This window comes from Gossypium hirsutum, chromosome D03 (genome assembly GCF_007990345.1).
Source record: "Gossypium hirsutum isolate 1008001.06 chromosome D03, Gossypium_hirsutum_v2.1, whole genome shotgun sequence".
In the NCBI taxonomy this organism is placed as follows: domain Eukaryota; kingdom Viridiplantae; phylum Streptophyta; class Magnoliopsida; order Malvales; family Malvaceae; genus Gossypium; species Gossypium hirsutum.
In genome coordinates, this window is record NC_053439.1 from 38,673,594 (window position 1) to 38,701,004 (window position 27,411).

At 31.7% G+C, this 27,411-nt stretch overlaps 2 protein-coding genes and 1 pseudogene across 6 annotated transcripts; 2 read left to right on the forward strand and 1 right to left on the reverse strand.

Annotated features, from left to right (window-relative positions):
* The first annotated feature begins 6,031 nt into the window (after positions 1-6,031).
* Positions 6,032-10,459, forward strand: LOC107949802 (uncharacterized). Of its 4 annotated transcripts, XR_005911344.1 has the most exons (4): positions 6,032-6,296; positions 6,817-6,936; positions 7,034-9,844; positions 10,121-10,459. XR_005911344.1 is itself a non-coding variant. In XM_016884566.2 (2 exons), exon 2 carries the CDS (start codon positions 7,045-7,047, stop codon positions 8,404-8,406), a length of 1,362 nt encoding a protein of 453 aa, XP_016740055.1. In that variant the 5' UTR covers positions 6,033-6,296; positions 7,034-7,044; the 3' UTR covers positions 8,407-10,459. The 4 variants fall into 4 exon arrangements, 1 of the variants encoding a protein (XP_016740055.1); XR_005911343.1 differs by having other exon boundaries at positions 6,817-9,844; XR_001697900.2 differs by lacking the exon at positions 6,817-6,936 and having other exon boundaries at positions 6,033-6,296.
* Positions 10,460-11,086: 627 nt separating this feature from the next.
* Positions 11,087-13,569, reverse strand: LOC107949803 (transcription factor PIF7). 2 transcript variants are annotated; one of them, XM_016884568.2, is made up of 6 exons: positions 13,246-13,569; positions 12,634-13,114; positions 12,383-12,481; positions 12,253-12,318; positions 11,783-12,160; positions 11,087-11,378 (listed from the first exon to the last, which is right to left on the reverse strand). In XM_016884568.2, the coding sequence occupies exons 1-6, from the start codon at positions 13,362-13,364 to the stop codon at positions 11,262-11,264; spliced, it is 1,260 nt and encodes a 419-aa protein (XP_016740057.1). In that variant the 5' UTR covers positions 13,365-13,569; the 3' UTR covers positions 11,087-11,261. The 2 variants fall into 2 exon arrangements, with proteins under 2 accessions (XP_016740057.1, XP_016740056.1); XM_016884567.2 differs by having other exon boundaries at positions 12,253-12,321; positions 13,246-13,508.
* A 2,381-nt stretch (positions 13,570-15,950) lies between these two features.
* On the forward strand, positions 15,951-16,588 carry LOC121215415 (cytochrome f-like; annotated as a pseudogene).
* Positions 16,589-27,411: the final 10,823 nt, after the last annotated feature.

The window sequence follows — 27,411 nt, forward strand, 5'->3', positions numbered from 1 at the left end:
TAAGAGTTTGTTCTAAAACTCCATTTGAAAATCAACAATATAGCAAATATATGTCTATTTAGGCTTCTAGATTTGAAATTTCCTCTTAATTGTGTACGGTCAGATTGAATTGAAAACATGGGGTCTGTTCGATCTGGTATTTAATTAAATAATTACTGTATCAAAGCAGTCCACCAACAACTGCTATGTTCATGCCTAAGAGAACCATTAAAGTACGTTTGATTGGTCGAATATTACATAACTGCTTGTAATCATGCATGGTCTAATCTTATTAAATTTTACTTTTATAGAATTACAAAATATCCAAACTATATATATATATATATTATTTAATGGACTTGCCAGTTTATTTAGGCAATTCATTTTCCACTATTTTTGTTGTTGGCCATGGAGGCTTCTAAATCCTCAAATGATAAGGTTATTCAATCCGAGAAGTTTTTTATTGACATTTTCGATGAAAAGTCAAAGATTGCAACATAATTTTCTTTCCTTGTGAAACACGAAATATTGTTGAAGGAACATGAAAATTACTAACAACATCAATAATTATATAAAAAAACATTCATCGAAAAGACATGACAACCACCGACAACATTCTTAAATATGTAAACTTCGAAATAAAGATTAGAATCATTACTATCCTTTTGGGCCGTCAAAACTTTAAGCAGGTATGAGTTTTTTTCACATATTTTACGAATTAGACTAATTTAACTGAATCAAATGAGTTCTATTTTATCAATTGACCTTCATGAGATGTTCTTTACGTATTCGTCACGAGTTTTGATCTGTGACTCATGACACCAGTACCAATATAAAAACGATACTCCCACTGATACTATATTGACTATCTTGATAATAACATAAAATACAAAATGATATATAATAAAAAAGAGAAAGGGTTAAATAAAATGTATTTATTTTATTATTGTACGAAATATAATTTTTTTTCTTGCATTATCCTTTACCTTTTTAAATTAGAATTAAATTAAATTGTTTTAGTTCCTTATTCAAACACAAGGTATTTTTAATTATCTATACTACCATATATAAAAGGAAGGTCCTAAGGCTAAGGACATTTGTCTTCTTTTTTTTTCTGTCATGATAATATAATGATTAAGTTTCAATTTTGATCTCAATATTTTACTTAAATTTGAGATTTAATCTCTATACTTCAATTTTGAAATAATTTAATATCTTAACTCTTATAATATCATTAGTTAGTCTAAATATTTTATTCCGATTAAAATATTGATGAGAATTTTTAAAAATTGTTAACACTATTAAAATTTTCTATTAAACTCGGATTCATTACAATGTCATTTTCTTACATAGATACCAAGTGAGTTTTTTTTTTAATTTCAAAATGTTACAACAATAAATTTAATAAAAGATTTTTAATGATGTTAACAAATAAACCTATATTTTTAAACTTGAAAAGTAAAGAAACTAAAATCCTGAAACATCTAACAAATAATTTATTTTCTTTTTATTGTCTATTAGAACAAAGATAAATTCAAATAAAATATAGATTTGAAAAAGAAGAAGAAGCATTTATATGACTGTTTTATTCTTAATTTCCTTTTATTTTTTGTTCAAATAGTTATTTTTTTCTTTTAAATTTTTTGTGCTAAATTTCAAGATTTGTCGGTTGGATTGATTAGATCGAAAATTGACTAATACGTGGGTATGAAGAAAAAGGTTGAGCTGATTTTTTTTTATTTTTAAATAATTTATTTAATCAAACCGGAACGGCCGATTAAATAAAAAATCGATAATCTAACCAATTCGATACAAAACATTGGTGTGTTTTTATTTATATAATTTTTAAAAAAATTAATTTCATTTTATCCAAAATCTTGATTTTAAATGAAAAAAAATCAAGAAGAATACTAGAAATTATAATTCAGCCATTTCTTTTATATTCTTATTTAAACAATAAAAAGAAAAAGAAAAAAAATGGAAAGTTAGGCGTTTTTATTTTAATGAGATAGGATAAGTGATAAAATTATGATTTAAAAATATTCATTTTGATTCAAAGGTTGATAATATTTTGGTTCTCACTTATCATTATAGTTACCCCAAATAAAATAGGCATACAATTATTTTATTTTTTGGTCTTAATGCTCAGTATGGCTCCTAGTTATGCCTATTTTTCCACTTTAATATCTAAATTCTTTTTTGTCCCACATTGGTACTTAAGCTATCATTTAGCATCAATCAAAATGTGTTATGTGACATTTAGGTTTATTTAAGATAAAAACATTGACCCACCATTGATTGTATGTTGATTGGTATTGACTATCCACATGGCGCTGCTTAGAGTATAATTCAAAGGCGAAATTGAACATTAAGCATAACTTTTTACTTAATTATATAATGCTTTGTAATAATTAAATAAAATGTGTACATCAACAATTCTTAAGCATGTAACCTGTTTTATAATATAATATTTATATTAGTTATCTATCATTCTTAATTATGAAAAATCTCATTTGCTATCTTTATAAGTTAACATAAGTACGAATTTCTAATTTTTTACTCTCTTTTTCCTAATTTTAAATTACAATAATATATATTAGAAACTCAATCACACTTATTTAACATAATATTATCATGGAGGTAATAAAATATACATATTAAAATATCAATGTATAAAAAAATTAAAATAAAATTTTGGTTGAGTGGTAAATTTAAGATTTTTCTTTCAAATAATATAAAACTATTTTAACTACGAAAGATATTTTCGTAATTTCTTTAACTGAGTTGGTGCTCGGTTGACTCGTGACACAAAATCAATCAGGGGCTTAAAATAATAGTGTAGATATACAATTGATGGAGGTATTAAAGTATGTATAATAAAATTAAAGTGTATAAAAACATTAGAAAAAGACTAAAATACCCTCAAATAATACAACTTATTTTAAATATGAAATGATATTTTCCTAACCAAGTTGGCGCTCATCGACTCGTGACACCAACTTAATCAAGAACTTAAATAATATATATAATAGCTAATTGAATTGGTGCCACGAGTCAATTCAACACCGATTCAGTTGTGAAATTATTAAAATATCCTTAGCTCCTTACTTTAAAGAGTAATTATATAAATATGTACCGTAATAAAATGAAAACAAATTTGAAATTGTAAAAATAAATTTTAAGCAAATAAAATAAATGGGTAAATAAAATATTTTAAAGCTTAGCCTTAGCCTTAGCCTTGATACACCCCGAACTTGAACTGCTCCTTGAAAGAAGGTTTTTCCTTCCAACCGATAAGTTGGTTATAGCGATCGAGGACACCTCAAAACACCAGCTTTTCCTTTTGTAGTCGATTCTTGTACGACCTGCAAATCGACCATTGTCGAATTTCTAACCACGTGAAAAGTGCCCGTAATTTAAGGCTTCGAAAGCCTTGCAATTTGAAGAGCCCAACTCTAATCAACGGCCTCAACCGTGTAGGTTGTTTAAATTCGATCACTATCACCCTTGACAGAACTAGCTTTTCCCACTTGAACATGCCAATTTGTTCGCGAGATTTTGAATACAGCACAGTTGACTCAACTTCCCAATTGTACACCAAATGATTCCAACCCAACGGGCGCTTTTTGAATTGAAATTGAATCAACTTTAAGGGATGAATTTGTACTATCCTATATACCGGAGAGATAACAAATACCGAATTGCAAAGTATTAGTGTGGGTTCATATCTCACGATTACTTTGTCAGAGCAATAATCGACTAAGGCTAAAAGGAACTTAGTTAATCATGAAATAAATCATACTAGATGAAGTATGAAAGTGACTTTTAATGGAAATTGTGAAAAGTGAAAAGGGAAAAGGACTTAGAAAAAAAATTAACCAAATTATTGAAATTGGGAAAAAAAATGGAAAATGCCAATTGCTACTGACCTAGAAATTGAAAAGAAAGAAAGGAATTTTTTTTATTTTATTTTCATCGCCTAGTGGTTATATCCACGATATTTATATATATTTTTAATGTTAAAACTTAACTAGATTTTTTTTTCTAAATATTATCACTAGATAGATCAAAATTAAAAAAATTAAAATTAAACTAAAGGTTAAATTTAAACTAATTACATAAATTTAACAATATAAAAAATAATTTGATCTTTATCCAGCCACTTTTTTTAATCTTCAACCCTTCGATTTTTATCCAACCAACTTTAAGTCTTCAATCTTTCAATCTAACCCTCTTCTTTGCTTTTTGTTCCAATTTAACCCTTTTTTGGTATGAATTTTAATTTCAGCACACCAACTCCATTCTTGATAAGAAAAACTCAAGTTTAGTAGCATCTTATTCGATAATTAGCTAAAAATAAATACATTGAAAACACAAATTTATCTTGCTATCACTTACGGTTTCTACCCTAAACCTTAAGACACAAATTTTCTCAAATAAAATAACAAAGAAGCAAACAAAAAAATAATCCTCACAAGATTAGGGTGTTTGCCAATAAATCACAAATACAAGGAAAACAATTGAGCTGATAGAAAATACAATAAATGCTTACAAGTGTTTACAAGAATAAGATAAATAAATTAAGCACAAAGTGATTGGTAATGGATTTTTGATGTATCTTGAAGCACTTGATCAATTGTAATCTTACTTGTTCTAGAACCTTTAGAAGCTGCAGTGGTGAAGCCAAAATTTTTTTTTGGGGAGGGCCGAAATTAAATTGTATATTTTTACAATAGTAAAAATACAATTTCATCATTTTAATACTCTATATCTTTATAATTTTTAAAGGATTAAATCAAATTTTTATTATTTTTGGGGGTCAAAGTGCAATTTTACCGTTACTAATTTAAAATTTTATAACTTATAAAGGGCCTAAATAGAAAATTTTCTATTTTAAAGGGGGCCAGGGCCCTTGCCTACCTGCCCCCTTTGGCTCTGCCAGTGAAGCTAGTATTTATATCCTCTAATTGATTTCCAACCATTGTGGTTGTTGATGAATTGAATAGAGCTGTTGGGATGAAAATACCAAATCATTAAATTCACCTGCAACAAAAATGTATTAATACTTTTTTTACGAGTATTGATACTATTAGCATTTAATGCCTGATTTGGTGTCTGTTAAAGTTAGTTTACAACAATACCAAAGATGATTTATCAATACCTGGTAAAAGGTATCGATACTTTTTGAAATGGTATCGATACTTTTTGTAATTATTTAAAAAATCATCAAGTCAGAATGCAAAAAAGATATCGTTACTTTTTGTAGGGAGTAGTTTTTCAATTTATTTAAAAATGTTTCAATTTAGTTAAAAGAGTTTAAACTGTTTTTGAACTTTGTCAAAATTTTTTCTAAGTGTTCAAAACATTTTCTAAGATGTTTAGAAGTCTTGAAATGATTTTTATGCTTTAAATTTTATAATTTCTTTGTTTAAAAATAAACTTTATTTAAAAATATTTTTATTTATTATATCAAAACAATTCATCAAATAAAAGCTAGTTTAACCGAGTCGAATTGTTTTTTTCAACGAAAATATTGAATAAAGCATTAAAATTTTAAACAAAGTAGCCTGCATCACAACTCACATGTACTTTATGCTAATTTCTTTTTGAATTTTATAAGTTTATTTTATACTTTTTCGAATTATTTTATTTTTAATATGTATTTTTTAAAATTTAAAATTATTTGTTGATGTGATGTATACGACAAATAATATCAAGTCAGTATAAAATACACGTGACTTACCATACCAGTATTATTAAAAAAATATTAATATTTTAGTCATGGCATCTGTAAAAAAAGTAATTTGACTCTTTTCGAAAAATTGAAGTTTAAATTTAACTTAATAAAGAATAGATGTCAAATTAACAAAATATGTAAATATTTAAGGCTAAATTTATCCACAAATAAATTTATTTATATATATTTTTTAATATAAAATATTTTCGTTATATGTGTAAATATATACCTAAATTAATCCAAAATTTTCTTGATAATAATCAAAATTAAAAAAAAAAAGAATCTTGAATGGCCAAAAATAAACAAAATTACTAAGAAGAACCCATCATTTTTCATGGTATTGGATATTGGTGGGATCCCCTGTTTTTTCTCCCTGGGAAATTTATTTCTTGCAAAAGAAAGAAGAAATCCATTATTAAAAGATTTCAATTTTCAGCAAAGACGTTTCTATTTGTCAAAAATAGAATATCAACAGAAATGGTCCGTAGATCTTTCCCTTTTTTTCCTTGGCCTTTGGGAAGTTTACGTTTGCATTGCCAAACCCCATTTCCATCCTTGTAAACTTGCGAATAACACCAAGGTTTGATCTTTCTTTCCTCTAGTTGTCATTTTCTTTTTCTCTTAATCTGAGCTCTGGTTATGTTAGGATTTGCAATTGCCAATGGTCTGTCTCTGTTCTAATTATGAAATTTAATCTTTTAATATGCCGATTACAATTGGGGTTCTTTGTTTCCTTCATAAATGCTTTGTTTGGTTGCTGAGAAAATTTGTTTAATTTTTGATCTATATGTTGGAAGGAATTGCCAGTAATATTTTCAATTCATTTGGGTTCTTTGCAATGTGCAAGCTTTAATGTTTGCCAAAAAGAAAATAACTTTTTGGTCTTTGAAAATGGTCTTTTTAACAATAATTTGGTTGACTAAGCTTACCTTACCATGAATTGTTTTCTAGCAGTAGGGACAAAAGTTGGTGTAGTTATTATTTAAATCTTTGTTACTCGGATTCGAGTGTCAATGTCAAATACAAGTACGTATCTGACATGAGTATGTTCAATTTTTTCTTGGATTGTATCCCCTAACTCATGTCTAAATGTGTGTTAGGACACAAGTGTAGGACAAAGGCGCTTCAAGCAAAATACATTCAACTTTCTTAAAAAGAATTGAATATGTTTGTATCAGATGCTTCTATCCGAGTCTGAGTAACATAGTTTCTTTCTCATTGTTAGTTGAAAACCTCTTGCATGAGACTATTGTTTCCGTGTCTTCATATGTGGCAATGCAAGTGCTTTTAACCTGAAATCTTTTTCATCTGCTGCAGATATTTAAGGCATGATAATTGCCGATGCATTAATCGACATCCCAGCTATCCGAAGGATAGATAAGCTCAGAAATGTACCTCCAAGGAGGAAATCTACTGGGAAGGTGATCATGCCAGGTGGTGGATTAACGGTTCTTTCGCGGTATCTCCATGCTTCACTGGGTTCTTGTCATGATTTTTGTAAATATGGAACAGGTTTGTCTCCTGGACCTGAGTCAAAGATCCCTAGGAGTCCTCTGCGTAAAGTGATTGCGCAAGAACGAGCTGCAATCAGAAATCTGGAAAGGGTCTCCGAAAGCACTGCCGGGGAGAGGAGGAAGAAATCAGCAATTAGTGTTAAGGCTTCTCTGGATTCGAAAATTGAGGAAGCTGATGATCCTCTTGTTGTCAAGACTGCACAAACACAAGGAGGACACGATTTGGAAAACGATGAAGAAGATTTAACTGATACAAAGAACTCCAAAGTTAGTGTCAAGTTTTCCTATGATGCCGAGCTTCAGAAACCCAAGTATCCTTCTCACGAAGATCTGGTTAACATTGAAGCTGTGGCAGCAGAAGGTGAAGCAAAAGAGGAAGAAGAAAATGCTGAAACTAAATCACAGAGAGGAGAGAAGAATCGACAAGTTTGTGTGAAGCCTTCTACTGATTCCGAGAGCCAGAAACCCGATTGCGTTGAAATTGAAGTATCATCTTGGACCGAAAAAGAATCCGTCTTACAGGAACAAGAGTTATTATCTCTCAATAAAACTGACTATGTAGTTGCACATGTAAAAGATTCAAAGCTGAAGCCTGAATCAAAGCCATCCTCTCTTGTAAAGCAGGCATGTCTGAGTGGCAAACAGAATTCTGATGGCCTGGAAAGGAAGGAAGGGAACATTTTGTCGATGACTTCGTTAGGTGTTTCCAGTGGAAGAAATAAAGGTGACACGACAATAAGAAAAGGAATAAGGACCTCTGTTATTGCTGACAAGAAAAATGTAGTGCTACCATCTGTTTCTTTGTCTCCTAAAGAATATGATCCCAGAAATTTGAGCATGAATGCCCAAAAAAAGTGGAGAGGTGTTTATCGTCCAAAGAAGCAGGAAAATGCCAAGCAAATTAAACCTGAGAAACTGCATGGTAAGAATGCCAAAGTGACTGAGAACCTAAAGGGAGTTTCTCATTCGATGGATCAAGAGAATGTTAATAAACTTAATTCGGAGCAAGCTAATCCTGAGACAACTTCGTACCTGATCAAGTCAAATCCCGAGAACAAGCCTGCAGAATCTGATCAAAATAATGTTGTGTTGAAAAGGCCACCTTCATCGTCTAAGGACAAGAGTATGAAACACAATCAAAACAGAATTTCTATAGGCCGACCACCTCGTGTATGAGAAGAAGAAGTTGATATACAAGCCGACGGGAATCCAATCCAGTGGATTGCCTCTGTCTTTATCCTCATTCCCGGGTAAGAAAAGCTTGAGACCAACTCCAAATGGATTGACAATCACTCAACCATCTTTAGCTTCCCTGTCAACATCAGTATCATCCAAGTCTTCCCATAATGATACCTTGACCGAACATGATAAAGCAGTTGCAGAAAATAAAAAAGTAGCTCAAAAATGATATACAAGGCTAGACCTAAAAGGGCATTGATGATTACTTCAAATAATAAGAATTTGCCTGGCAAAAAGTTAAATTTCCAGAGAGGAAAGATGATCGAACTTTCGGTTGAGGATTGCACTCCAAGGAGACTTACATTCAAGAAAAGAGAGCTCGTTGACAACAGAAACGATGATAACCAGAAAGGCAAAGTTGAGGACTGTACTCCAAGGAGACTCAAGTTCAAGCAAAGGGTATATGTTAATAACATAAATGATGATAACCAAAACAGTAGAGTCAAGGAGTTTACCCCGAAGAGACTCAAGTTCAGACGAAGAGAAATTGTTGACAACCAAAATGGTGATAACCAAAACGGTAAAGTCAAGGAGTGTACTCCAATGAGACTGAAATTTCGGCGAAGAGTAATTGTTGACAACCAAAATGGTGATAACAAAAACAGTAGAATCGAGGAACTTACTTCAAGGATACACGAGTTCAGGCAAAAATTAATTGTTGACAACATAGATGATCATAACCAAAATGCCAAAGTCGAGGAGTTTAGTCCAAGGAAACTTGAGTCCTGCCAAAGAAATCTCGACAACAGAAATTCTGATGATCAAAATAGTAGAGGTGAGGACTCTGCTCCAACGAAACTTGAGTCCTGCCAAAGAACTCTTGACAACAGAAATTCTGATGATCAAAATAGTAGAGGTGAGGACTCTGCTCCAACGACACTTGAGTCCTGCCAAAGAACTCTTGACAACAGAAATTCTGATGATCAAAATAGTAGAGGTGAGGACACTGCTCCAACAAAACTTGAGTCCTGCCGAAGAGCTCTTGACAACAGAAATTCTGATGATCAAAATAGTAGAGGTGAGGACTCAGCTCCAAGGAAACTTATCTTCAGGCCAAAAGTGCCAGAGGAACAGAAAATCGATTACATCCAAACTAGTAAAGCTGGCACTAGCAAAAATGACTCTGGACGAAAAGAAGCTAATGGCCAGTATAATGGTACTAAAATCCAATCCAGAAAATTTTCTCTCATACAAACAGATCTTAAAGAGAAGAAAGTTGCGGGAATTTCGTACAACAATATCATTGAAGAGACTGCAAGCAAGTTTGCAAGGACCAAGGCAAGTAAGGTGAAGGCTTTGGTCAGCGCTTTCGAAACCGTCATCTCTCTCGATACCGGCATCTCAGAATCTGAAGACAAAAACTGAGCTAGGGAAGGTAATCTATCATGTAATGTACATATATACTGGTATGAATGTGCAAAGTAAAATATAAAGGTTGATATGGAAGAACAAACTTGTGAAGAATATGTTTTGCTTTAATTTTCGTCTTTGGTCCTTTACATCTAAGATCCAGTTTGATACCGTAGAAATGGTAAACTTGTCTTAGATGATATATTTAACTATATGATACTGATCAAACTTTATCTTTTTTGCTCCCTCTTATCTTAAATTCTGAGTGAATGAAAATTTGCATCTATGTTATTGTACTCAGGTATGAGTTTCAGATATGATTAATTTGTCTGGCTTGGGGAAGTTCAGTTTTTTCCAAGTATTTGGAGGGTATTTTGAGGTTCATATCTACATCCATGAGCATTGGACACTGATGTTGAATGTAGGTACTTCAAGCAAAATGAAAGTCGGAGAAACATAAGCTTGTATTCTGGATCTATGAGCTCAGATTGTATTGTTTTGATAAGAATTCTGGGAAATTTTATGTATCATACAATGATCAATTTGTTTGTAATTATAAAACAAGTATTTCACAATATTGCCAGGAAAACAAGTTCCAGCATTCATGCAATAGATGATCCCCAATTTATGGGTTACATTATCCGGTAACGTGTGTATTCCTATTTATATTCATATTATCTTGCATCTCGTAATCATGTTTAGTATTATATTTTTATAAGTTTTGATTTTGACATGTTTACTTAATTGTGTCATAAATTTTCCCGGAATCTTATGTCACTGATTTCTAAGTAAAAGTATCACAAGGGTTCTTATATTAGAAATCAAATTGCATTTTAACTCTTTTATTTAGAAAACGAGTAAACTAGTCTTTATACGTTAGATCAAAAAATAAATTGGTCATTCTATTAAAACTTTTATCTAGTTTTACGTTTAAAAGCTGGTCCTTGTACCTCATACATGTGGCATGCCAAGTGCCATTGTCTGGTTATTCTATCAACCAAGAACCAATTGACTCTTTGCTCTAATGTATAGATATTAATTTGTCCATTTTTTGAGTAAAGAGAGAAAAATATTATCTAACTCCTTTTACAGGGGATTCCACGTTACTTTTATCTTGTTTTCTGTATCCTAATTTTTCCTAATATCTTATGTATGTTATTAATGAATAGTGTAATTGTTTCGTGTCAATGTATTATCTCCTAAAAAGGAAGGGTATGAGCACAGCATCCTTATGGTATCTATTAACCTGTACTATAAAGATGTAAGATCCATCAATGGTGATAAGGTCACCTCTTCCATTTCAACTATGACATATCAGAAAACAGTGAGGCATGTCTGAAAATACATACACGTATTGCACACATTGTTACACTCATACCTCAAGCTCGAGTAACATAAATACATATGCTTCTCACAAATTGGGTGGACCATTAGGCTTCATCTTAATCCTTTGCTACATTGTTTGACCTCGATGGGTTGCTTGATGTCTGTGTAGTTTGATTAATTTGTGGTCGATACAGTGCTGCCATCTTGTTATTGTAGAGTTCCATATTCATGGACTGCACCCAAAAAATCAGTTTCAAGAACACATAAAAGAACATATATTATTTGGACTTCATTTTCCTCGATATTTATTGACATATATTTGGAGATGAATATAACGTTATGATCTAAAAAAGACAAAAAAGTCTTTGGCAAATATTATATTTTATTTAATTCTTATAAATGAAGTATTTATTTTAAATTAATGGAGAAACTTATAAATTGTATTATATACAAGAACAATTTTCAAAATTTTTACTTAATAGCATTCGATTGGAATCAGATAACTTACCTATTCCATTTAACTTGATTTCGATTTGGTTATTATTAAGGAAGAATACTGTACATTAACAGTAGGAAAAAAAAAAAAACCGAATCGAAACCTTGTCAAGTTAAGATCATGAATGTAAATTTGACGTACTTGAGCTAGTAAAGTGCAATACGGATCAGGCGAAGGAATGGAGCCATGTGAGCTAGCATCTGAATTCGCTTGAGCAGCCGCCGCGAAGCGCGTTGGAATCATAGGCGGCGGTGTCACGAAGGACGGAGGAGGAGGAGGAAGAAATGTGTGGGTGGGAGCAGTGACTGGTGAAGGATTGGGAGCCAAGGAGTTGTTATCGTCAAGTATTCCGATCCCCATTCCGACGCCCATCCGAGCTAAAGCCGACATTTGAAGCTGCCGCCGCGTCTTCTGCATCATCATCTGGGCCGCCATGTTTCTCATACTCATCATTTCGACTTGTGTTTGGAGTTGTTTCAAGTATTCAATCACTTCATCAAGCATCGAAGCTTTATCTGTCTATATATAGAATGTAAAATTAAAATTTAAAACCTAAATCTTCAACTAAATTTGAACAGAAAAAAGAAAAAGAAAAAGCAAGATAATCTTACCTTACTTGCATTTGGCACTAGCTTCTGAAGAGTATTCATCTTTTGCTTAATTCTATGTCTTCGTCTCTGCTACAATTAACTAAACTGTTACATATCGTAAAATTTCCATTAAAAAAAAGGAAATCCTTACCCTTTCAGAGAGATTATGAATAGCTGATGCTCGACTCCGTCTTGTGGCCTGGGAGCGACCTGTTTCACCTCTAGTCTCCTGTTCCTCATCTTGGTTTTCCTACATGTTATTTCAATTTAAATAAAATTATATATTTTTTATTAACAAATAATAATTTGAACTAGATGAAATTGATTCGCCACGTTAACAATTGTGGCTAGTTTTAATGAGTAGCAGAAACAGAGTAATATTGCCAAATTAAGTAGTTTTACCAATCCATCCTGATAAGTATAGTCCTCATCCACGGCTTTGGCCTTCATAGTTTGAGGCGACAGATGGGATGCCCAAGTCATCATCGTACTATCATCATTCTCCTTGCAAAATGCATCACTAGCACTCGCGCATGCACTAGCATATTCCTCTCCAACACCACCTCTTGGAATTTCCCCGCATACATCGGAGCTCGACCGCGCCCGTTTCTTTACCACCGCTGCTGTTGGCAAACGACCAGAGCTCCCCGATGATGCAGCAATGGAGCTCACGACTGCCGGTGTCTGGTTCTGGTCATGTTGAAGTAAGCTGAAGTTGTGGTTTTGGGTGTGAAGGCATGTGGCTTGATGGACTATGGACTCTAGTGTGTCACCAGAAATACCCCATGTCGGCTTTGATGAAGCAGTAGGAAGGTGCCTATTCAACCCATGGAAAGCTAGCTGACCATTTTGCCATGTTAGCTCTGCAACTTCATGGTTGGACCTTAATTTCAAGTTAAGAAAAAAAAAGAAAGGTTGAAAATCAAAGCAGTCCCATTGAAGAAAAGGAAACAAAAAATTATATCCAATAAACATAGAAAGAAACTGAAAAGAACATGCATGGATTGTTCATACATGGGGTTGCTTATGTGGGAAGATCGATTGGTTTCATTATCTTCTTCTTCCTCGAAATGGACTTGTTCTTGAGATTGGTGCTTTAGATTCCAACAATTTGGAGCTACACAGTGGCTCATGGTGATGATGATGAATTGGATTCTTTACCAAGCTCTCTTTTTTGAGTCTTGCTTTATTTTATCTCCCAATGAAGACATATTATTATAGCAGTCTTTGAGGTTTGAGTTTTGAGTTTTGAGTTAAGATTCTGTGTTTATTCTCTATCTTTTTTGGTCCCTTTTCTTGGATATGTCAAGTGATTTGATGCAGATTTGACATTTAACCAGAACGAACAATGCGCTATGCGAGCCAATCAGAGAAATAGATTTCTATTTTTTTTTCTTTGGATAATTATATAATACGAACAAATTTTTATTATTTTTAAATTTTTTTTCGCTTTAAGATTAACTTTTAAAATGTGCCTTTGTTTTTATTTTTCCTTTTACTAAAATATTTGAATATTTAATTCTTAATCTAATTTGTGCTCTTTCAGGTAAGAAAAGGAGGATGTGGATGCTTAAATTTGTCGAAATCTTATTAATATAATTAAGTTACTTTAATCATAATCTCATGAGATTAATACAAACACATTAGTTTGGAATCTATTGTGGAACCGATTAAACTACCCTAAACTTAATTAACTATATATACCTTTTCCACCTTCACATAAGCCCCTAAATTCTACTACAAATTTAATTTCTAAATTGTAGAATGGTTTTATTGAGATTGCAAGGCAACACAAAATTTCTACTCCCACAACTATGATAAAAAATAAAAACTCATTAATTTATATTCCCTTTATATTGTAGGACATACGGGTGAGCGTTCGATCGAATCGGGTGAAAAAATTTTGAGCTAATTGAGTTGATGAATCCTATTTTATCATCAAGTCGGGTGAAAAATTTTTGAATCAAGTCGAGTCGAATTGGGTGAAATTATTCTAGTTAAATTAAAAAAAATTAAACATGTCAAATTAAAATATTGTTACAGTATAACTAATTCCATGTTAGAGCATATAAATTTGAAACAATATATATTTGAAAACTTTTTCAAAGTAAAATAAAAAATACTTTAGTATGATAAATTTAAATAATTAATTAACTTATTGAAGTCCCCAAAAATATTATTCTAGATATTTCTTATTTTTTAACTTTGTTTATATATGTTTTAGAATTTTTTTGAAATTTTTATAATTTTTTTAAAAGACCAATTTGCTCATTTTCAAACTTGATAGGGATCAAAAGGGTATTTGCACAATCTGTTATTTGAATTATTCGAGTTATTCAAATTGTAAAATTTAATTCAATTCGAGCTCAAAACTTGAATTACTTATTCTATTAGATTTGAATAATTCGAATAACTCGATTCAATTAACTTGAAATTCAATTTTTTAAAATTCAATTTATTTGAATCGAATCGAGTTTTGCTTATCTCTAGTAGTATACTAATGATTCATTTGGTTATTAGTATAATAACATGAGAATTTATTTAATACATATATATTATAATTGTTAGATATATAATAAAGAATAGGTAGTACAATTTTAAACTTGAAATTAGAAGGATGAGTAAAAACTCTTGTAGAAAATAAGTGCTAGAAAAATTGTATTTTTATGATAACTTTGAGGCATATTCTCAATAGGTAAAGGTGAAGAGTTGAATCATAATTTTATGGTTTCATATTCTACTCCATGAGACCTTTACAATGGTATATCATATGCTCAAAATGGTTGAGTGGTGAATGAGAAATTGATGCTCAAAGTAAGCTACTTGGAAATATTGTTGAGGAAAAGTAAAGGCTTATATCCCACATTGGTTAAATACCAAGTGTGAGATGCGTGTATATATATATGTTAACCCTCTTGAAAGTTAGTTGAATGACTAAGTTTGTAATTTTGCCTTGCGCACAAGGGTGCAGGTCCAAACCCGATCGAAAATGTTCGGCAGACATAATCTGATTATGTATGAACAATATCTAATTCCAATCAATTTGATTTTAATTTTTAAATCAAATTAAATTTTTGACTCTAGCAGATTTTGTGTGGTTATTTCTAAATTTTCCACCATCCTAAATGTCTATAAAAGGCTGTGTATTCTGTAGAAATTTACACACACTCATACTCTCACACTGAAACTTTTTTACTCTAAAAACTCTCCATTTTTCCTTTCAGTATTTTTCAAACGTTTCGGTGATTAAAAAAAAGGCAACGTTCGTTCGATCGTTGTAGAGATGCTACTACTTTGATCATTTTTGTTGTTGTATCCTAGGAGACATTCGACTAAAGTTTCTCCAAGTACCGTAGGAGTGACCGAATCTATCTTAAGGAAACTGTGTTTCACAGGCCTCAACGTTTCGTAAAATCTCTATTCTTCCTTCTGATTTAAACTTTATTTCAATTTTTTATTACGGTTTTGTTTGATTTTCATATTTCACAATTTAATTATAAATTGTTCTATTTATATTTTATTTATTTATTTATATTTATCTATTTTGTTTTGCTAACATGTGTATTGTCCAACAATAAGATCTATTCAAAATAAGCAAATAATTTTTCTTTCTCCTTTCCAAAAACAAAGTTATGTGAGTGATTAAAAATTATTGATTGAAGTTAGTTTATTACTAACCTAATTTTATTATAGAAACTTTCGGGATCAATGATTGGACTATGCAAACTAGAAATACTTTTTCTTGGATAAAAGAGGAGATTACTCGATCCATTTCTGTATCGCTCATGATCTATATAATAATCGAGGCTTCCATTTCAAATGCATATCCCACTTTAGCACAGCAGGGGTATGAAAATCCATGAGAAGCAACTGGGTGTATTGTATGTGCCAATTGCCATTTAGTGAATAAACTAGTTGATATTGAGGTTTCACAAGTGGTACTTCCTGATATTGTATTTGAAGCGGTTGTTAGAATTCCTAATGATATGCAACTGAAACAAGTTCTTGCTAATGGTAAGAAAGGGGCCTTGAATGTGAGTGCTGTTCTTATTTTATATGAGGGGTTTGAGTTAGCCTCGCCTGATAGTATTTCACCTGAGATGAAAGAAAAGATAGGCAATCTATCTTTTCAGAACTACCTCTCCACTAAGAAAAATATTCTTGTGATAGGTCCTGTTCCTGGTAAAAGATATAGTGAAATCACTTTTCCTATGCTTTCCCCAGACCCTGATAGTAATAAGGATGTTCATCTCTTAAAATATCCCATATATGTAGGCGGAAATGGGGGATGGGGCTCATATACTAAAACATGATGAAAAATAATACTCTTACCAAGCATAGCATAAATATTAATTGATAGGAAATGTTGAGGATAAATGAATCAAGTTGTCAAGAATCAAACTGAATTGAATTTTAAATTTAGGGAGAAGTCTAGTTTTGACTTGGAGAGGATGTAATCTGAAACAATTAGATAAAATTAGTATTAAACTAAGATGAACAAAACTTGAGGAAAAAGAAACAAAAGAGAAAGAATTCAGACTAATTAGGGGACTCCTTGCTAATTCAAAATGGAGAAAAAATTGGAGAGAAACAAGGCTGCCCAAATTTAAAGATAGAGAATTAAGAACACCTAAATAGAATTCAGAATCAAAGAAAACTGGATTATGGAAAGAGTAAGATTCGAAATAAAGGTTATCCAATTGATTCTTTTGAAAAAAGAAACTCAACTAAAAGATCAAATCAATCCTCCAAGAAAGGTTCTTGAAGTTTGAATTAATGTGAGTTGGAAAAACTTGTAAAGAGAAAATAAATTTTGCAAACAAAGAAACTCTAGCAAGTACTTTTATTGAATAAGAATCAAAGATAAGGTACATACCATGGTTGTTTATGGACAAACTAACTGAGTGAAAACCAAACTCCTAATAGTCGAAAAACTCTAAAAAGTCAGCTACTAAGAAAGACTTCTTAATGAGCAAGAGACATAAAAGACTTCTAAAGAATTAAAACAACTTTAAAATCTCCTAAAATTCAAAATAAATAAATACTAGAGTTGCAACGTGTTTGAGGACGTGCCTTATAATGATTCGATTTTTTTCGATATCGGTAAATTTGGTTTCAAGCTCGAATTTCTTGAATTGGAGTAGTTACGAGATGAATACGTAATTAGGGAATTAAAATATTAAGTAATTAAATTAGATAAATTCTTAAGTATAATCCAGACACTAAATTGGAAGGTGATTAACTAGAGAGATTAGATTAGAAATTTAGTGAGTCCTTAATGAGTTATTTAGTCAAGGCTTAAGAGTAATTGACCCATAATTAATTTGTCTTGGTGGAAATACATAATCTTGTCCATCAATTTCCACTAAGATTATTATGCTTGAACTATGGCCATTGATTTAATATTAACTAATTTTAATTAAAGCTTAGGTAAATAGAAAATAATGGAAAGATGCAAGAGATAGTGGCATTTCATCTTCAACAATCGGCTAAGGAAAGAAATAGAGAGAAGCTTGCATGCGTTTTCACCATTTCCGTGAGCCAATACCAAGGTTAGGAAACTTTCTCTTTAAAATTTTTGCTACATAATTACATATTGGTGCTAGATATGCTAAACCCATTTATTAGAATTAGATATTGGTAAAGTTTTGTTAAGCTGCAATTGATGAAAGTTAAAAGTTAGAGAGAGATGCTAGCTTTGGATTAAAATTATGTTTTTTTATATAGTTTGAGTTTTATAATTTATAGTTATGAAGTTAGAATTAGATTTGATCAGGAGAATTGTGAGATATAAGAAAATTGGATATTAGGGTTCAAAGGGTTAAGTTAATGAATACATTCATGTTTTTCTTTAATGATGTTTATGTTGGAGTATATGAAACTAACACTATTTTTGTAACCGAATTATCATATGTAGCCAAAGTCAACGTCAGGACTTCAAAAGGGAAAAGAAAGGGAAAAAAATGATAGACGAGTAGTAAATTCGATTTATGCTGAAATAATTTATTTTCATTACATAAATTATTAAGAATCTAATTTATATAAATTGAAAGTGATGGTTGAGGATATAAAATAATTGTTTAAGCTTTTTGTTTTTGAAATGTTTAGTATGGTAATATATATGTGTTGGGGGTTTATGTTTGAGATAATGTAGTTATGATGAAGACTATTTTGAAATGTGATTCTATGATAAATGGTAATGAAAAATGTCTTATTAAATGATGTCAGATAGAGTTATAGGTGTAGTTGACATATCATAGGATTTGTCAATCGGAGGAAGCTTTAGCTAAGTGCATTCTATTAGATAGTTCTCCGATTCCATGAAGATGAAAAACATATCTTTAGCTTTAATTCCTCGAGGGTCATGAGCGTATACTGGTGTAGTTGGTGGTATCGATGCATTTATGCCCGGTTAGCACTTATGTGCGTACTCTGGTGTGTTGGTGGATTGACCTGTGTATCTGTCCTTGAGTCCAAAATTGTTTAATAGGGGTTAAAAATATGAAAATGTTGTGTGATTATAATATGAAAATGAAATATGGATATAATGAAGATAATGAATTGCGGTTTATTTGATATACGAAAATGATATACAAATACCATGAGGGTGCATCATTACTTAAGATATGGTTAATGGAAAAAGAATTATGATATACTTGTAAGAGATTATAAAGACGTAAGTTAAACTTCCTTAAGGGCAAGTTGATATAATGTTATGTGATGCATTATTATTGTTGAATGATGTGGAAATTTATAATGATATGTTGTGATGTTACTATGCTTATTTAATATTATTATGTATTAAAATCAAATTATAGTAGCACCATTGAGCTTTGAATGCTCAACGTGCAGATGTGTTTGTTTGCATGTGTAGGTTTCAATTAGGTCATTGATTTGTTTGTGAATCTCTGGTAGCATCCAAGACTCGCATCTAAGCTCAATTAAACATTTATAATGCTTCTTTTAAGTTTTGAGTTGTAAATGACATGTACCTAACTAAATAGGGAATATATTGAGTCTCAATGATGTTATGAGTTGTTGACATATTATGAGACACGTTTTGGTCATTTTGGGAACTTTAATGCTCAATTTATGCTTAAGTATATTTGATTTGGTATTATTAATTTTTTAGTTGTGTGTGCTTTGGTAATTTGAGTTAGCTACCATGATTATAGGTGCTAAATAAATCCCATTGAATGTTGAAATGATGTTTTTTTTTTGAATTTGGACTAAGTTAGGTACCATTTACATGTTCAAATATGTGCACTTTAGGCAATTATGTATGTAGGTCTCGAGACATCAAGAGCATGTCTCGAGACATCACGAACAAATTTAACCATTTGATACATTTCTGGAAAGTTGTCTTGAGACATGGTGAGCATGTCTCGAGATAGACAACATCAGACCTAGAATCACTTAAGGATCTCAAGACACGATTTTCATGTCTCGAGACCACAAACATCGAAGCTAAGGGTCTGAAATAGAGGAGTTATGTCTCTAGACCTGTCTTGAGACATAAGGGTCATTGTTTCGAGACATGAACCCTATTATCTCAAGAAAACATACTTCGAAGCTAGAGGTTCAAAATAAAGGAGGCATGTCTTGAGACATGGCTTCACTATCTCGAGGCACAACCTTCCAATTTGATAATTTGAGTTAGGATTCATATCCTAACTCTGTGCTTAAACTCGTATAACTTCAGGTCACTATAAGTGTGCCCATTTGATATTGTGAATGTGCATTTCATTCGTATAATTTGAAATTTAAGATACAAGCCACATTTATTGATTTAATTATCAAGAAATTGAACAAAGTTAGTCTAAGTTGCTCTAGAAATGGAATGTAACATCTCACTCCCCAAACACTACGAAAAAAGATAGCTTGCCATATTTGGAAGATTGATAATTTATTGAACCATCTCTTTGGGTTGAGTTGATATTATATAATGAATCAAGCGTATTAATCACTAAGAAAAACTTATTTAGAAGATCAGATCAAACTGAATCATGTGTATCAAATCTCTTGCATCGAGAAAATTAAATAGGATTGAAACTTTGATGACTTAGCTGCCAACAATCCATATTTAACTTGGTTGTTAATATTATATTGCATACAACTATTTTAGATGTTGTTTAATAGAGACTATCATATATGTTTATTATGTTAGCAAGTCTAAAAAACTTTATATAATCGAGAGACTTGTGTAGGTTGATATACTAATATTTGGGAGCACATATATCACACCTGGATTCGTTAAGTCTTGGTTTGATAGGGGGATTTGTGGATTTAATTGAGAAGTTTTCTAATCCGGAGGGTTCTTTTTGTAATTAAGGTTGATTAGCGGACTGATTCTGGAAAAGGTTAGATTCCAAACATAGTTTTATTAGCGTGGAACTAAGTATATTAGTGGGCAACATGATGATTAAAATTTTCTAGGTGGTTGTGAATTGATTTTTGTGATAGAGGTTGGAAGGACTATATATAGGTGAAGGCATTCTCCTTCGGGGATAATTCTTTTATTTTTTTTGTTTTTTATCTTCTTTCCTCTGGTTTGCCATGGAAGAGAGAAATATTAAGGAACGTTAGTGCATGAAGGGGAGAGACTGAGGTTTAAGTCTTAAAATATGGAAATCTTTCTTGTTGGTAAGTTTTCTATTAGAGGATTTAAGAAAAAAGAAGGAAGTTAAGGATTTCAGTTGACTATTGATTTTGTTTTGTTTTGGGTAAAGAACTGAATGATCATTTAAATTGTCTCTACATGCAAAAGAATAAGATTTTTTTATGCTAATGAATGGTGTTAGTTGGATTCTGAAATGGTTTTTGTGTTATAATGGCTAAGAGGGGCTTGTGTAGTAAGGGAAAAAAGTTTAGAATATGGATTAGCGACAACTCCCAGGTGAGTTCTCAGACTCAGATCTTAAATGGATGTATTTTATGTTGATCATATACTAAATATGATGAACTAGTTCTTTACCAATGGTGAATCCAACTTGTGGTGAAGTGTTGATGCCTTGTGTGTGCATGTAGTGTTGACATGCAAATATTGTTGGTTATGAGTTTGGTAATTTTGAATAGAGGAAATGTTGACATGGTATATATTGTGTAACAAGATGCAATTCTATGGCCATGAGTTATTTATGTTAAGTAAATGAAAGGCTTGGCATGATGCATTGTTGCGTATTGAGTTGATATGAATGATTGGTTGTAAAATGATATGAATGGCATATTATATGTTGTGTGATAAACAATATTTTTTGGTGAAGTGATGTATATGTTATGCATTATATTCATGTGGCTTTGAGGGATGTTCGATTGGACTAAGCCAGGAAAGGATATTTAATGATACTAGACTCGATGCGCATTCGTATATGAGAGTCCCTTGTGTGGGATGTATAAGAGCCCTTTTTGGGATGCATATGAGAGCCCCTTATGGGATGAATGGAAGTCCATGGCCATGGCATTACCATACACATGGAAGTTTGCTAGGATGATTTTAAACGTGGAAGTCCGTCAGAATGATCTTAAACGTGGAAGTTTGCTAGGACAATCTTAAACGTGGAAGTCTGCCAGAATAATCCTAAGCGTGGAAGTCCTCCAGGACGATCTTAAACATGGAAATTCATCAGAACGATCTTAAATGTGGAAGTCCGTCATGACGATCTAATGTGAAAGCTCGTGAAGACTATCTAATATGGGGTTAGTCTGCCAAGACTACTGTTGTGAGGAAAATTTTCTAGAACTATCTTGCAAATATGATTCTGCAACACACCCATTTGTAAGAGTTCGCAAAAAGGTGATCTATTATTATGAGAAGGCCTTCGTGCCTATTCTAGAAGATAAAGTGAGGCGGATGCAATATATGATTGTCTACCGACTCTGTTTTTACAATTTTATATCTATCGTAGTTACGAAATTCAATCTAATTAAAATAGAAACATCTAAGATACAATATAACCGAAAGAAATAAAGAAACTCATGATAACTTCCTAAGAAATCAAATGGGAATCTTCAATCTTGACGGAAATATGCTTCAAAGTTAGCTTCAAAGGTGTTTTTTGAGTTGTTTTCTTGAATATTCTATGAAGACTCCCTCCTATCTTCTTATTTTTGTCATATATATGTCTTAGAATGTCTGAAAAACCTAAAAATCTCGATTTTCCAAAGTTTGATACGCAATTTCGTGAAATCGACATGGCCTACCACACGCAAGTGTGGGTCACACGACCGTGTGGAATGATTTAGCCCATGTGGCTCCTGCAGCTTGCTCTAACGCTTTGGTTTTCACTCGTTTTTCACTCCTTTTCCTCCTAAGTGCTCTATTAAGCATTAAAACATGAATTTAAAGAATTAAGAGCACAAAATTCACAATTAGCATCAGATAATCACTCAAAAACGCATTAAGAATGAGGTTAAAACATGTTACTTTTAGCACTTATCATAGTTAAATTAACTAAATTAATTTTTCAATTAAATAAAATTTTCAACCCAATTTTAATATTTTTAAAGTCATGACAACTTTACTGTAAAAGAATCTATAAGGAAATATATTTAATTTCCTTATTCAATGAATTCAGAATGACTAATTAATTTAATTTTATTTTCAAACTTCAATTATTTAATTATAATTGATTAAATAATAATTTGAAAACCTTAAATTAATTCTCATCCAGTTCTACACTTGGTAAGAAAACACATTTATTTGTGAAAACAACCTATTTCTCTAACTTCATCTTTTCCATTCATTTTTGTTCATTTGGTTCTAGATGCAATTCATTTATGATTTCAACAAGCTAGCAAAATGGCCTATTTGACATATATAATTAGGGATCAAATAATTTATAATTAAGTTCTAGCCTTTCGTCTATTAATTATGAACTTATTTAGCCACAAAGTCATTCCACTAAAGTATCATGATTGAGCTCTCTCTAATTATACACCATTACGAAAGCTACTTAATAAGTGTTTGTCCAATGACCTTTTCATAACCATGTTACCCTCATAGGATATCATTAATCTCTTTGGGATAAATTCATTCACCGAACGTGATCCTATTTCATCTCATGGAAACCATTACATCTTCCTTTATGAAAGGTCAATTACCATTAAATAGTAATCAAGTCATTTATCACAAAGACAAATGACTTGTGATCATGTTTACTTTTCATCTATCTTGTAATACCAATGAGAGGGTATCATTTACCCTTTAGTTGGGTTATGAATTCCACTATTATGAAAGATACTATATACTGTAGAAGTCATATACTTAGAGCACCAGCTTTCGGTTCCTTATCTATTTGAACTCAGACTTTTACTTACATCAAAGTATACGAGTCATGCATACATAGTCCATCATCTACTCAGGATTAAGGTATGTCACACTATGAACATCTCGAGTAAATAAATCCATAAAGGGATTTAGGATCTATTCTACTTGGGTCTCGTCCGATGTATTATTAGTCCAATCAATTACATCTATGTCTCTATCTTTTGGGAGTCATCCACTCGGATGCTTAAGACAAATCATCTACCAATTAGACTTGATAGATGGCATATTAGCCTTTCAATCGGTTGCTCGTGTCTAGTTGGACTAATGACATGTTTATGTTTATCTACTAGTACAAGTTATATTTTTGTATTATAATTCGACCTTGTAATACCATTTGCTATTACTTACCTTAGACAACCAGTGAGCCAATATGTGTTTCCATTTTGCTTTGCATGCAAAAACATTAAGGACAATATGCAAAGGGTAGTATTTTATGGATATTTTATTAAACCTATGTTTTCAAAAAATAAAAGTATAAAAAATGATTATACTACACTTAGGGCACTGGATCCAACAGTCTCATTGTCATAGAGACACAAATTGTTGGCCATATCAAGTTATCCAACAAGTAGCAGAGGAAATTGATGCCTTGTTGAACAATCTCTGATGCTCGAGCATATCGCCATTTCAAAATAGAATATTGAAGCTTTAATTGAAGTAATCACTAGCTAGAGTGGATTAGTATCGAATATCGAAAGCACCTTGGTGAACGATGATGCTATTGCTAAATTTTTCTCACCTTCAATCCTCATAGATATTAGAGCCTTTACCACAAAAATTGAAGAACTTGTGGTAGAACAAGAGCAGATAGATGATGATGAGAAAGACCCGACTCTATTTGGTGAGAAGGAGGCTAAGGCTAAAGCTTCATATACATATGTTGAAAGAACTAAGGAAGTGCACACTTCCTCTCCTTCAATATTGACCACCAGAAGAGACACTTGCTTTGTTGTGGCAAAGAATTTGTCGACATAGCAACAATCAAGAATGTTGATAAAGGAAAAGCCCTAATCATAGTGAAGGCTAGTAATAAGAGAAAGATTCAGGAAAAAAGCTTATATCATTCTTCTGATGAATTTAGAACCATCACCAAATCCAACTTTGATGAGGACATTCATTTGAAGAGTATGACTAAGGCTAGGAGCAAGCGTCCTAATATTTTGATACGGATGAGTGCAAAAGCAGATTGTAAAGTTTGTTTAAGTCGTAGATTTGACTTAGGGCTCTAGACGTTAGGAAAGAAACTTGGATTTTGAAACAACCTGAAGCACAAACGAATCCAAGTCAGACAAAAAATTTAAAGAAAAATAATTGAAATAAATAAACTAAAATAAGTAAAATAGAATAATAGAACAATAAATAAGAAAATAAGGAAGATAGATAGAAAAGATGGAACGTGGCATATAGAAGTCTTAAGGAGTCTTAGAAACAAGAAGAATCCACAACCCTCTTAAGCGACTCTAATTTCCCCTCCAAGAAAGAAAACTTGGCAAGAAAAATTTTGAAGATGATCTCCATAATCTGAAAAGATTGTTAAAACTCTTCTAAAAGAAACTCAAGAGAAATTCTTGAAAAGAAAAATCAAAGAGAATTTATTGACTCAAAAGAGAACCTGAATAATAATGAATTGATTGATTTGTGTACAATACAAAGGCCTATATAGGCTAGCTAAATAAATCTAAATATTATACTAGAACTCTAATTAATCTAAATAAGAAGTAGTTTTAAAACTGAACTTTGTTGTTGATATAAAACTCCTAAATAACTTCAACTACTTAATAATTATTAAAAATTCAGAATAATAAAATAATAAGAGCTGATAAATACAATATAGGGCTCATATATAATAAAAATTAAGCCCAAAATATGAACCCAATATGATTTGAACTTGAATTAAAAGCCTGAAACTCATAATTCTCGTTATAATCCCGTCCAAAAATTCTACTCATGAAATCTTCACTAAAATGATCATAAGTTGAGATCCTGAACTCAAAATCGAGCGATTCAAAGTGCGTTTTGAAGCTAAGAGATAGATCTTCAAACGCTATGAAGACATCTCAACCCAGAAATGCCTAAACCTCATCCAAACAGTTGTTGTAAGTCTGCTAATTTCCCAAACTTGAAGATTGGGAGCTTCGGTGAATGGAATTTAATAAATTTCACCCTATCCATGCATGTATCGTTCCCCCTTTCCTTGAAAAGATTATTCCTCAAATCTTGTCTTTGATCGAATCTTGGTTTGATTTGCTTTGGCTTTGACATTATTGTTGGGCCTTGAGGTAATGTGAGTCCATCACATCCATGGGTCTAAAATTGAACCTTGAGATTCGTATCATATTCTTACTACTGCAAGTCAAACCTCAAGGCCCAACAATAATGTCAAAGCCAAAGCAAATCAAACCAAGATTCGATCAAAGACAAGATTCGAGGAAGAATCTTTTCAAGGAAAGGGGGAACGATACATGCATGGATAGGGTGAAATTTATTAAATTCCATTCACCGAAGCTCCCAATCTTCAAGTTTGGGAAATTAACAGACTTACAACAACTGTTTGGATGAGGTTTAGGCATTTCTGGGTTGAGATGTCTTCATAGCGTTTGAAGATCTATCTCTTAGCTTCAAAACGCACTTTGAATCGCTCGATTTTGAGTTCAGGATCTCAACTTATGATCATTTTAGTGAAGATTTCATGAGTAGAATTTTTGGACGGGATTATAACGAGAATTATGAGTTTCAGGCTTTTAATTCAAGTTTAAATCATATTGGGTTCAGATTTTGGGCTTAATTTTTATTATATATGAGCCCTATATTGTATTTATCAGCTCTTATTATTTAATTATTCTGAATTTTTAATAATTATTAAGTAGTTGAAGTTATTTAGGAGTTTTATATCAACAACAAAGTTCAGTTTTAAAACTACTTCTTGTTTAGATTAATTAGAGTTCTAGTATAATATTTAGATTTATTTAGCTAGCCTATATAGGCCTTTGTATTGTACACAAATCAATCAATTCATTATTATTCAACTTCTATTTTGAGTCAATAAATTCTCTTTGATTTTTCTTTTCAAGAATTTCTCTTGAGTTTCTTTTAAAAGAGTTTTAACAATCTTTTCAGATTATGGAGATCATCTTCAAAATTTTCTTGCCAAGTTTTCTTTCTTGGAGGGGAAATTAGAGTCGCTTAAGAGGGTTGTGGATTCTTCTTGTTTCCAAGACTCCTTAGGACTTCTATATGCCACGTTCCATCTTTTCTATCTATCTTCCTTATTTTCTTATTTATTGTTCTATTATTCTATTTTACTTATTTTAGTTTATTTATTTCAATTATTTTTCTTCAAATTTTTTATCTGACTTGGATTCGTTTATGCTTCAGGTTGTTTCAAAATCCAAGTTTCTTTCCTAACTTCTAGAGCCCTAAGTCAAATCTACGACTTAAACAAACTTTACAATCCGCTTTTGCACTCATCCGTATCAAAATATTAGGACACTTGCTCCTAGCCTTAGTCATATTTAATGTTAAACTATGCTATTCATCTTCACACATTCAAGCAAGCAATCACATTTTATTAATCCATCATATAAGGAAAGATTTTAACTGTGGGATTTTAATTCTGAACTCTTATGGTTCTCAAGTTAAATCTGAGTGAATTTTGGAAAAGGTCATGTCAAGTGCTCGTTAGTAGCTGTAGCCTGGTCAATGGTTCTCAATTTTTTAAACTTCTTGTTGAAGACACCAAAGTTGCAGTAAGAATAGAGAAAGACTTATGGAGATGAAGAATAAGGTATTCCTAGTTGCATCATATTCTAAGAGGTATGTTTCTATGCTCAAGAAGAGTTTTATAGAAGAAACAA

What these genes read in the sequence shown, in the direction of transcription:
- LOC107949802 (XM_016884566.2), top strand. Translation starts at nt 7,045, where the DNA reads ATGATAATTGCCGATGCATTAATCGACATCCCAGCTATCCGAAGGATA.
- LOC107949803 (XM_016884567.2), bottom strand. Translation starts at nt 13,364, where the DNA reads ATGAGCCACTGTGTAGCTCCAAATTGTTGGAATCTAAAGCACCAATCT. An exon ending in TTCATAATCTCTCTGAAAGG is followed by an intron (nt 12,322 to 12,382) that starts GTAAGGATTTCC and finishes AGTTAATTGTAG; the next exon opens with CAGAGACGAAGACATAGAAT. An exon ending in ATTGCACTTTACTAGCTCAA is followed by an intron (nt 11,379 to 11,782) that starts GTACGTCAAATT and finishes TTTTGGGTGCAG; the next exon opens with TCCATGAATATGGAACTCTA.